Genomic DNA, 11728 nt, shown 5'->3' with positions numbered 1-11728 from the left:
GCTTTAGGAGTCAATAAGTCCAGCCCCTTAGGTTACAGAAAAGATCTGGGCCCAAAGCCCAAAGGGACTATTTCGAGAAGTTGAACAAATGAGTTAAACTACGTTGTGTTTTCTCCACCTTAAAACGCTTTAGAAATCGGAAGATATCATTATCTCCATGTTCTTAACTCGGCAACTCGAATTCGCTTTCTCTCTAGAGCCTTCCTTCCTTCTGATGCGAGGGAGGTTTGGCTCGGTCTGAGTGTGGTTTTGGGGCGCAACCTTTCCTTTGAGACCAGTCTCCTGGCCCCACCCATCCAGAGGAGCTTCAGTGACGTCAGGGGCCCAGCCCCTCTCTCGGGCTCTGAGTTCTCCCGCCTCCAGGGACCTATAAAGGGGCAGATAGGAAGCCGCACTTCTGGAATGCACGCACCTCTAAGCGCGGCGGTCTCACCTGCTGCTGCTTTTGCTGTGGGGGACTAGGCTCTCCAGTGAGCCCAGCGCACAGCTCTCAGACGTGAAGTAGAGCAGGTCTCCACTCCTCGCTCAAACGGGATCCTGTCACGCTCTCCGACACCAACCTGCGCCCCTAAACTGTCCCACAGACGGAGCCGCCGCCCCGAGAGGCCAATGAAAGCTCCGTTGCAGCCGCCGCCCCCACTGACGCCTTCGCCGGTACTCCTGTCCCTCCTAGTCTTGAGCGCAGGTGAGCCGCTGGAGCACGGGGCAGGCGCTACCCCCGCCTTCTTCCCACCGGCTAGTCCTAGCTCGGACCCTTCGCGGGCACTCGGGACAGGAAGGACGGGCCGGACAGGAGGAACAGGCGGGACGAGGGCACCTACTGCGGGTGGCAGCTAGCCGAAAGCCTCGGAGGAGGAGAGCGGGCTCCAAAGGACTTGGTCTTTGGTTTCATTTCTAGCCTTCCTTCAAGCACTACTTGGATAACTTTGTTAAAAAGCGCCAAATAGAGACCGTGAAAATGCGGGGCAAAATAATAATAGCTGTTCTCAATATAGCACTTTAGGTCGACAGCCGCCCAGTTTTACAGGCAAATAAATCGAGGAGGTAACGAGTCAGTGGAACAAGTAGAGGCCAAGGCCATTTACTTATGTAACCTTAGAGAAGCTAAATGTCCCTGGGCCTCAGTTTCCTTATTTTTGTGAAAATAATGAGTGCTTAAAGGTTGGCAAAATACTTTAATATATTTCTATGTGAGGATCATTTGATCCTCACAATGATATTGTGAGGTTGGTGCTACTTTTATCCTCATTTTACAGATGAGGAAACTGAGGCTGAGAGAGGTGCCCAGGGTCACACTGAGGCAGGATTTGAGGCTAGATGGAGAATATATAATGCAGCTGGCAGCTGGCTGTGTCTGAGATAGGATTAGAAATTGAGTCTTCCTGGCTTCAAATCCATCTCTCAAAATGCCATGCTTTAAAATAGGAGTGTAAAACTCAATGGTTTCTTCCGAAGGTTCTTTCTAGTTCCAGTTCTATGATTCTGGGTTTAAAATGACGCTATTTTCCTATGAGAGTCAGAAGTTGTTGAAAGTCAGAGAACCAGCAACTGTCTCTAATGAGGTCTTGGAATTCCCATTCTGTTGCTTTTTTTTCTACTCAAATACCTGTTGACAGCCTATGAAATCTCTCATTTTTCCAGTGGAGCTAGGGGCAGGTAGCATGTAACATGTCAAAACCAGAGTTTATTACAAACCCTAAAAGGACTCAATCTAGTATTGTTCTATTTGAGAGCAAAAAGAAGGATTGGACCATTGGAAAGCAAAGGTAGCCAACCTCATTTGGGTTGAAGCAGCTATCTCTTAAGAGCACTTTTGCTGTTTTTTCTTGTAGTTGGAAATAGTTCCTGAAATAAAAGGAGGGAAAAAATAATGTTACAGTCCTCAGTTTCCTCGATCTTTAAATTTGAATGGTCTCCAAGGTCTCTTCTGGTTAAATGTGTTATTATAATAACTCACATTTGAATAGTGCCTTATAGTTAATGGAACTCTTTCTCCCTTCAAGGTAGCTAGTAGTAGTGAAATTCTTGGTTCCATTTTATAGAATTGAAGCTCTGATGCAACTGGGGTTTATAAGAATCCTGAGCCTCACAACAGTGAAGTGTTTTGTTCATAGTTAGCAAGTGACAGAAGTTGGAGCAGAAAATGAGGAACTGACGTTCAAACCAGTGTTCTTTCTACCATGCCATGTGGCAAAAAGGAAAGCACCAATAAAAGAATCATTACTGGAACATCTGAGTTTACCTGTGGGCAGAATATCAGTCAGCTTTCCCAAGTGACTCAGTAGGAGTCAGTGCCTGTCCTTTGACTGTTTGGGGAGGAAGAGGTTCACACCTGAGATGTGACCCATCAACTAAAGACTACTTCATGTTCTTATTCTGCTCCACAGTGTGCCACCATGTTGCTGCATCGGACACCAATGACACCTACCCTGAGAGAAAGGATTTGTTTTCTGGGGATCATAGTACAGATGGGGTTGAGCTGCCTTCAGGAAGTGAAATGTCCTCAGGGACTGAATATGACTATTCCGGAGAGTATGAGGAAGACCCACAACTGTCTGGATATTTCATAGATGATTCAATCAGAGGTGAGTAAAAAAAAACCCCAGTGAAAGGTGGCACATATGTGCATATGCCAAGCATCCTCCCAAGGGAAACCGCCCTTCAGGTTTTCTTGTGGGACTACTACATAGACATAGCCATCTCCCATGCCTGGTAGAGGACTCAGTTGATTGACAAGCATTCATTAAGTGCTAATCACTGGCAAGAACCAGATACTTCCTGTCAGGGAGCTCACATTCTGATATGGGCGAAAACATATAAACAAATGTATGTACGCACTGAGTAGATGTAAGGTAATCCCAGAGGGAAGGCACTGACAATAGGGATATGATGAGAGGGGAGGGAGACCCTGAAATGGCACTAGAAGAATTTTGGATTTGAACTGAGTCTTGAAGGCAGTTAAGACAGCCAGTAGGCAGGTGTGAAGACCAAGAGCATTCCAGTCATGTAGGAGAGTGAGAGCAAAGGTTCAGTAAGGAGAGAGAGTGGCCCAAGTGAGGAACAGTTGGATCATTAAGTAGGAGAGGGGAGTAAAGCATGAGAAGATTGGACAGCCAGGAAGGGGGGAGGTTGCAAGGCACTTTCAATGTCAAACAGAGTCTTAATTTTTCCTTGTCAGTTGGAAAATACAGCAGGAGTTTCATAGATTAGCGCTTGGTGTGGTAAGGTGGTCAGAACATCCATGTCTTGGCTGTACTGGTCTTTTTCCCTTCCCTTTACCTCATTACCCTCATGGAGAAAATGAGAGACTTGGACTCTAATGAGAGAATGGTCTCTAAGTCCCTTTTCATTTCGGAATCCAATATTCTTACCTATACCTTTATTTGCTATATTGTGAAGAGCACTGTTGTTTTGCAGAAAGATAACTTGATTTGGAATTGGAAGACCTGACTGAGTCTTCTCTCTGGCATTTATTATGTGACCCTGGCAAAGTCACATGTCTCTGACATGCTCCTGCCGCCCCCTCCCTTTCTGCAATATCAAGTGGAATGATATTGACAATAACTATTTCACTGAGGTTTTTTTTAAGAAAGCAATTGTTTTTAAAACCCTTACCTTCCATCTTGGAATCAATAATGTATTGGTTCCAAGGCAGAAGAGTAGTAAGAGCTAGGGAGTGGGGGTTAAGTGACTTGCTCAGGGCCACACAGCTGGGAAGTATCTGAGGCCAGATTTGAATGGGAAAGTAATTTTAAACTGAAAAGTCCTCAAGTAAATGTGAGCTATTATCTTTCATTTTTTTACTTTTGTTCTGAATATATTTCTTTTGTTCCTAGACAGTGCAGTGATCACACTACAAGGGATGTTGAAAATGGTTCTAGGGAAAAACTAGCTTTAGAATTTGCCAAAGAAACATAGAATTCCCACAATAGTCAAAGCTACAAGAGATTTTAAACTCTTAATATTGTTTTTTTTTTTAAATCAGCCTTTTGGACAGCTTAAAGACAAGATGTTGATATTCATAACTTTTAAAGGTAGGTAAATAGATAGCCAGACAGAGATAGATAGATAGATAGATAGATAGATAGATAGATAGATAGATAGATAGATAGAAATTGCGACAATTGCATTATACTTCTATGATACTTACCCTCCTTGACTTCCTCTTCTAAATCAACAAAATAACATCAAAGAGATAAAATACTACCTAAAACACTTTCTTGTTCCCTGAGAAAATAGAGATATATGAAATTGGATTTGAAATTTTGAAAAATGGTTCATTAACTTTTAGAGGTAGAAAGTAGCTTAGCAGTTAGCTTAGTTAATCTCTAGCTAAAGCATGGACCTGTTTGGCAAGAGGTTATCCACCCAGTTCTTAAATGGCTTCTGGGCACAGTAGACTATGCCATCCATCACAGTTCCTCATAGCCTTTTAACAGTTCTCCATGACTTAATCCTAATACTCTGTTTTCCATTTGGTGCCTAACAACCACCACATTTACAGAGGATGGTGTCATAGATGGATAGAAGGAGATAATTTGAGATATTTAATATAGATGGAGAAAAAACATTATACAGAAGAGTCATGTAGTGGATATGCCATTGCTGCTATCCTATTCTCTACCATGTGTTTGTATGTTCACAGATCCTAGAGGTAGGAGGTTGGGCAAAAAAGGAGCAAGGGGCAGGAAGTTATGAGGGGTCAGAATTTATTTTTTAATTTTTATAAAATTTGATTTAGGAGAAATTACATCTGAGTATCAATATAATAAAATTATCTGCCTTTATATATGACAATTTGCTGCCATCTTAATTGCCTGGGTCAAATATTAGTGGTGGGAAAGAGACTTTATTTCAGTGTATTATGAACTAGAAGTGTTTATGATAAAAACTATGATCTATTTATTTTTCTGAACACCTGAAAAGCTATTAAGTTGAATGTCCATGAGGTTAACCATCCATTACAGCATTTCAGTGACCCACAAGCTGCTCATGACCTTACTCTCTTCTTTCATCTCTTAGATATACGGAACAATGTTCATTCATTTTGATTTCCAAATTTGTGTCTGAGGATCTTGGCTGCACACCCAAATCTCCACTCATCTAGAGTCAGAGATTTTAGGAATAAATTCAAAAATTCCATATTGTTTACTTTTTCTGTTAGGAGATAGCCAACCTGTCAACTTGCTGTTTCCTCAATTATAGGTGTTCTTCAGTTTCCTTGGAACAATTTCCAATATCTTAGATGTAATGTATGCCAGGGGCCATAGGTGAAAGTTATTGACTCTAGTAGGAATAGGAATGTTTGTTTGTTTGTTTTTTTGACCTTTTCATTGTCTCCATAAGATTTACAAATTGATTTTACAAATAAATTCATTCTGGAACTAACCTAATAGAAACCAGATTTATATTATATATATATATATATATATATATATATATATATATATATATATATATCTTCCCTTCTCCCTTCCTCCCCACTTCTAGTCATTATATTCTTTACTTTTGTGTTATTGGTAAAGCTATATGCTGGCAAGCAGGAAACACAGAGTTATGATGTACTTACTCTGTGCCAGGCCCTGGGCTAAGTGTTGGAATACAAAGAAAAAAGAAAGACAGTACTTGGCCTCCAGAAGCTTGCATTGCTGTTGTTGTTTAGTTATATTCAACAATTTGTGAAGCCATTGGGGGTTTTCTTGGCAAAGACACTGGAGTGGATTTCCATTTCCTTTTCCAGTCTATTTTATGGATGAGGAAATTGAGGCAAATAGCATTAAGTAATTTGCCTAGTCACACAGCTAGTAAGTGTCCAATACTTACTTAAACTCAAGTTTTCCTGACTCCCAGGTGCTTTATCCACTGAGTCACTTAGTTGCCCTTAAATTCTAATAGGGGAAAGAAAAACATAAAAGGGAGGTGAAAAGAGTGTATCTGTGTATGTGTAAGAGGGTACTTACATGAAGACATGAGATGGTGGGGGAGAAATCCAGAGTCATACCCTGACACAGAATATTTTTTTTTTCTGGATGCAGTTGGCTAATTTGCACACAAAAATGATGAATGGAAGCTAAGGGGGGGAAATCATATGCAACTATTTAGCATCAAAGGAGATACGAAGAAATGAAATTGATTGACAGTTTTGATTCTGGCCATTGTTGAAACCTATCACAATAAAAAAATTGTAATTTCTAACAAGTGACAAAATTAATTATCTGAAATTTCATTATCTGTTGGTATAGATATTAGTAAGAAAGCTGACTTTAAATAATCCAGAAAATGGATAGTCATATCACAGCAACTTCAACCTGATTGCAGAGGGCAGAAATTCTATTGCAAATGCCTAATTTTATTTCCCAAAGGCTCATTTAATCCTAATTTTTCTTCATTCTAACTCTTACGAAAACAGAATTATATAAGGACAAGAACACTGAACAGGAAGTCAGAGACTTGGGTTTAAGCCCCATCTTTGTCACTTTTTAGCTTTGTGAACTTGGGCAAAAACCCTTACACCTCTATGTCTGTTTCCTTATCTGTAAAATGAGGGATATGGCTGCATGATTTTGCCCGAGGTTCCTTTCAGCTCTACCATCCCTCAGTCTGGTTAATTATGAAAATCATTTAAAGGTCTCTCTTAGTCAATAAATAAGTATGATTCGAATTGCCAGTTACAATCTGAAAATTAAAAGCATCCAATAAAAGAATGAATTTCTTGGCTATAAAACTGGAACATAGCAAAGATATTAGAATGTTAAAATATCATGTTCCCATTATTGGGTAGGGGGCTAGTTATATATGTCAAATACCTGAAGATGATTGTAAATTTTACTAGGCATGGAAATTGTTCATTTGAAAGAACCTCCGGCATAGTGTTTTTCCTTGTTGTACATCAAAATGGAAATGAGAATATTCTCATGAATAAAATATACTTTTTTTCCTCTAGTTGGCCGTTTAGTTAAACCCAAGAAAAATAGAACAGAAAGTGAAAAGAACTCCGACAAGACCAGAAGAAAGAAAAATAGAGGCAAAAAGAGAAAACCCAAAAAGAAGGTTAATCCATGTGATGCAAAATACCAGAGTTATTGCATTCATGGTGAATGCAAATACATAGAAAGCCTAGAAGCAGTGACATGCAAGTAAGTTGTACTGTAAACCAAGTCAGAGATGCCCCATTATCCACTTTGTTTTCCAAAATAACCCATCACTTATTTATGTCAATATTTTTCTCAAAAGGAAAAAAGATCCTGTTTATGCTTTTCAGATTTCTCCATTGAAAAATTATCTGTCATATAAATTAAGTGATAGTATAATTTTTAAGCTGAATAACAAATCATTGAACTCATCCTCAGGTCATAAAATAGAGCAGGAAGAATAAAAAGGTGTGTCTTCTTGGAATATCACACCCAAACTAATCCCAACTTGTTCTAATATTGACAGACATTCTAATATGTCATGGCAGTGTAGGGTAGAACATGCCTTCCCTTCTCAATTCCATTTGGATGCATATTGCCAGGTCTTGAGAGAGTTTATAGATATCATGATGGCATTGACTTTTGAGTCTGATTTTTGTTGTTTGCTTGTGGGTTATTTGTAGGTGTCATCAGGATTATTTTGGTGAACGCTGTGTAGAGCAATCAATGAAGACCCACAGCTTAGGAGATGGAGGTCGCTTCGGCACAGCACTGGCCATTGTGGCTGGCCTTCTTTCTGTCCTTTGCTTCTCAGCGATTGTTGTCATTATCGTCCAGTAAGTAAGGAGATATGCAAATCTCTGTTTCAGAACCTCCAGCAGTAGAGGTAATTTTCCCAAGTCTATTGGCAGAAGGAGATGGCTTCTGAGGTCTTTCATTTCCCAGGATCTATGATCCTACAATCTTCTGTAACTTGACAGTAACAAAAGACAAGGGGGCTCCTTCTTTACACATTCGGTTAGGGGCAGCTAGGCGATACAGTGATACAGTGGATAAAGCACTGGACCTGGAATCAGGAAGACTCATCTCTGTGAGTTCAAATCTGACCTCAGACACTACCTCTGTGACCCTGGGCAAGTCACTTAACTCTGTTGACTCAGTTTCCTCCACAAATGGGCCAGAGAAAGAAATAGCAAACCACTCCAGGATCTCTGGCAAGACTACAAATAGGGTTATGAAGAGTCAATGTGACTGAAACAACTGAACAAATCAGGGTTATACTCTTAGAGTCTAGTTAGTTGCTTTTAGTCATATGAATATTTTATTGTTCTGGCCAAGGGAAATTACTATCAAGGAAGTAGGCTGCCAAATATTCAACAAGGTGATCCAAGCTCTTGCTAAAGGAGCCTGGGAAACATTATGGATTCATGAGCCTAATTTTTAGATCTCAGATATTACTTGGATAAATGGATTGTGTATAGATGTACTAAACCACTCCTGCCATTCAGGAAATTAAGCACTCCTTTCCATGGTCTTTGTTTATTATTACTGCTTTTGCAAATCTTAATTTGATTACAAAGGATGGTGAAATACCCAGTGCTGTTGTTACTATTCACATTGTGTAAAGGGAACCCCTTCCTCCCAGGGTGGAGAACTTCCTGCTCATCCCTGTGGTTCTGAGCAGAAAGTTCTCGACCCTGGGAAGAAGGGGTTCCCTTTACACAACATCAAATTGGAGGTTAAATCTAAGGTTGCTTTGTATATAGCTAGGCCCTTTTTTTCCCCCTGCTAACATTTCAGACCAGAGATAAGTGTTTAGGCAGAATGCATTCCTTCAAGTAGTTTTTATTTGAATTGAGAAAACTGGAGATTGAAAAAAAAAATCTACTTCTCTTTGAAAAGTAAAAGTGAAAAGTAAAAGAACCATTTTCCACTATATTCTCTTTATCTTCAACAAAAGAGTTTTATCAGGTCCTTATCACCTCTTGCCCTAAACTGTTGGAATGGCCTCTTAATTGGTTTCTCTGCCTCAAGTCTCTTCTCTCCCACTCCAGAACATCCTTGGCACATCTGCCAAAGTGATTTTCCTAAAGTGCAGATCTCACAGTATCATGACCCTACTTTAGAATTCCTAAACTCCTTTACTTGGCATTTAAACTTCCTCACAGCATGACTGAATGACAGAAAAATTAAATAAAAAGGATCATATGTGGATATTGTTATAGTTCAGTCATCTCAGTCATGTCTGATTCTTTGTGACCCCATTTGAAATTTTCTTGGCAGAGATACTATAGTAGTTTGCCTCTAACATCTCAACCTATCTCAATTTCTGCATCTGTAAAATGGGGATAATAATATTGCCTCTCAAGGTTTTTATAAAGATAAGATGAGATAATATTTATAAAGTATTTTGCAAATATTAAGGAGTTATATAAATACTGGCTATTATTTTGAAAATAAATTCAGAGTCTAATGTTTTAAGAATGTTAATGACAACCTACTCCTTTGACATGGAAAACTTAAGTGACCCTTGCTTTGTCTACTTGGTTTTCACAGCAATATATGTGCAGAAATAGAAGAATAAACCCTCATTTATAATATAGCGGGGTTTTTTTTTTTGTCTTCCACAGAATTCGGAAAGTACATTCTAATGTTCATGACCTAGAAGCTGAAGAAAGAAGGCACCTCCAGCAAGAAAATGGAAATGGATCCATTAGAGTATAGCTGAAAGTAGCTTACAGGTCTGTACATTATATGAGAGTCCTTGGAATATGTTATTTGAAGGTGGGGAATATCTAATGAGGAAGCCACTTAAACAAAGAAACATTGTCATATATAGATAGACTAGTTATCCATAACAGATACGGTCAAGCCTAATTCCTGTGCCCAAAGCAGAGCATCTCATGGCGGGTTGGGTGAAAGATCTGTCTGGCCTCATAACAATTGTAAGAGGCAACAAGATTGTTCTAGTAAGTTGTACTGGAGATGACTTTAGCAGCTAGAGCATTGTTCACATCTGCTTGGTATGGTGAAACAAAGAGCAACAGCATGGATAGGGAGCAATAGTTTGGAATGAACTCTTGATTATATTGAATAGAGGCTAAACTTCTTGAGATAAAACATAGAATGAATGACTGTTAGAAAAGAGAGTGAGATCTGCTATTTTGCTCTAGAAACTGTCTTCTACCATACAAAGTTGCCCCCAATAATCAGAGCCATTTCAGTGGCATTCACCTGGGCCTCCACTATTAGGTTAGGTGTGTTTCATTATGAAAAGTGGAAGTAATTGTTTCTCATGACCTCCTTGTTATCTCTACCCTAATTAGACTGCTATTAAACACATGCAGTTCTTTTACTAAAGAAAGTATGTATAACAAAGATAGCTAAATAGAATCAAAGTCAAAATAGTAATTAGCACCCCCTTGTTGTGGTTCAATCTTTTTTGACTTTTCATTTACCCCTTTTGGAGTTTTCTTAGCAAAAAATAATGGAGCTTTTGCCATTTTCTTCTCCAATTCATTTTACAGATGAGTGAATAGGGTGACTTGCCCAGGGTTACATAGCTAATAAATATCCGAGGCCAGATTTGAACTTGGGAAGATGTCTTCCTAACTTCCAGACTGGCACTCTATCCACTGAGCAATCTAGTTGCTCTAGAGTTAACCCCCTGAAACATTTGAAAAGTTCACACAGAAAGGCCCCTAGGGTAGTCCTCTAGCCAGCAATTTTGTTTAATCCTCATCCCCCCCCCTTTTTTTACCCTTGATATTGGTTTGGAAATGAATATATACAATCATAGATTTCCCATAAATAACATGTATATTTTATTTCTCAACAGGCTATCCAGCTGAAGATGAACTGCCTTATGACAACCACACATGCCAACACTGTTTTTTATTTTTGTGGGTCATCTGAAAATTGGTTATTTTTCTGATGGTTTTTAACTTTTGAATGTCAACTTTTATGCTGAAAGTCTTAGTATTTCTGTACATACAGAAGCATGGAAATATAAAGTGATATGTTTCCATTTGTAAATAGTTTATTTAATATTTAACAGAAGTATATTTATTTTATAATTCATTAAACTTTTTAAAAAATTAAACAGACTAAGAGTTTGAATCTCATTCTTGGGATCTGGAGAATTCATGACATTTTCTCCTTTAAAACTAGTTTGACCATTGAAAGGCTCTTACCCTTTTATGCTCTATTGTTAGCTTCTATAACATCAGAGGGCAATCTTTAAACAAGAACTAATTAGTCTTAAGTAGTAGACAATTTTGCAGACATTTCCTTTTTACCAAGTTTGAAGTAGATAGGCATGCTCTCAAGTAGTTCATGTTATAGTAGGGGAAACAATAGATATCCAACCCAATCTAATAAGCATTTATTTAGTGTCTATGTATTAAACACTGTACTAAGGGCTGGGGATACAATTAATAAAAAGTTAAGACAATTCCAGCCCTCAAGGAGTTTACAGTCTAAAGGGGGAAACAACATTCAGAAAGAGGAAAGAAAATCAGGGTGGGATTGGAACAGGACACCAGGGAAACCTGGTAAAAGGGTTCTGTGAAGTTGAAACCAGACAGGTCAGGAGATTGAAAGTGTTGTGAGGTGATGCAAGTCCAACTTCTGCCTTCTACAAAGGAAGGCAATGGGAGGGGTTTGGCAATCTGTCCACCAGTCCTCCCAGCAGGAGGAATATGGTGTCATTAACTTACCTTGCTAGGACATCAGTGAATCAGTGAAGTTGAAACCAAGCAGAACAGCAGATGAAAGTGGAGTGAGGAATCTGAGGTTCTATTGAAACTGAAGATCAC

General features: G+C 39.1%; 1 protein-coding gene across 1 annotated transcript; it reads left to right on the top strand.

The window, feature by feature from the left end:
• The first annotated feature begins 372 nt into the window (after window positions 1-372).
• AREG (amphiregulin) lies at window positions 373-11011 on the top strand. Its single transcript, XM_007495677.3, has 6 exons — window positions 373-685; window positions 2388-2585; window positions 6944-7136; window positions 7595-7747; window positions 9542-9652; window positions 10750-11011. The coding sequence occupies exons 1-5, from the start codon at window positions 610-612 to the stop codon at window positions 9633-9635; spliced, it is 714 nt and encodes a 237-aa protein (XP_007495739.2). The 5' UTR covers window positions 373-609; the 3' UTR covers window positions 9636-9652; window positions 10750-11011.
• Window positions 11012-11728: the final 717 nt, after the last annotated feature.

Source organism: Monodelphis domestica, chromosome 6, assembly GCF_027887165.1.
Source record: "Monodelphis domestica isolate mMonDom1 chromosome 6, mMonDom1.pri, whole genome shotgun sequence".
Taxonomy (NCBI): domain Eukaryota; kingdom Metazoa; phylum Chordata; class Mammalia; order Didelphimorphia; family Didelphidae; genus Monodelphis; species Monodelphis domestica.
The sequence above is the reverse complement of the archived record's forward strand: the minus strand, read 5'-3'. Positions and strand labels throughout refer to the sequence as shown.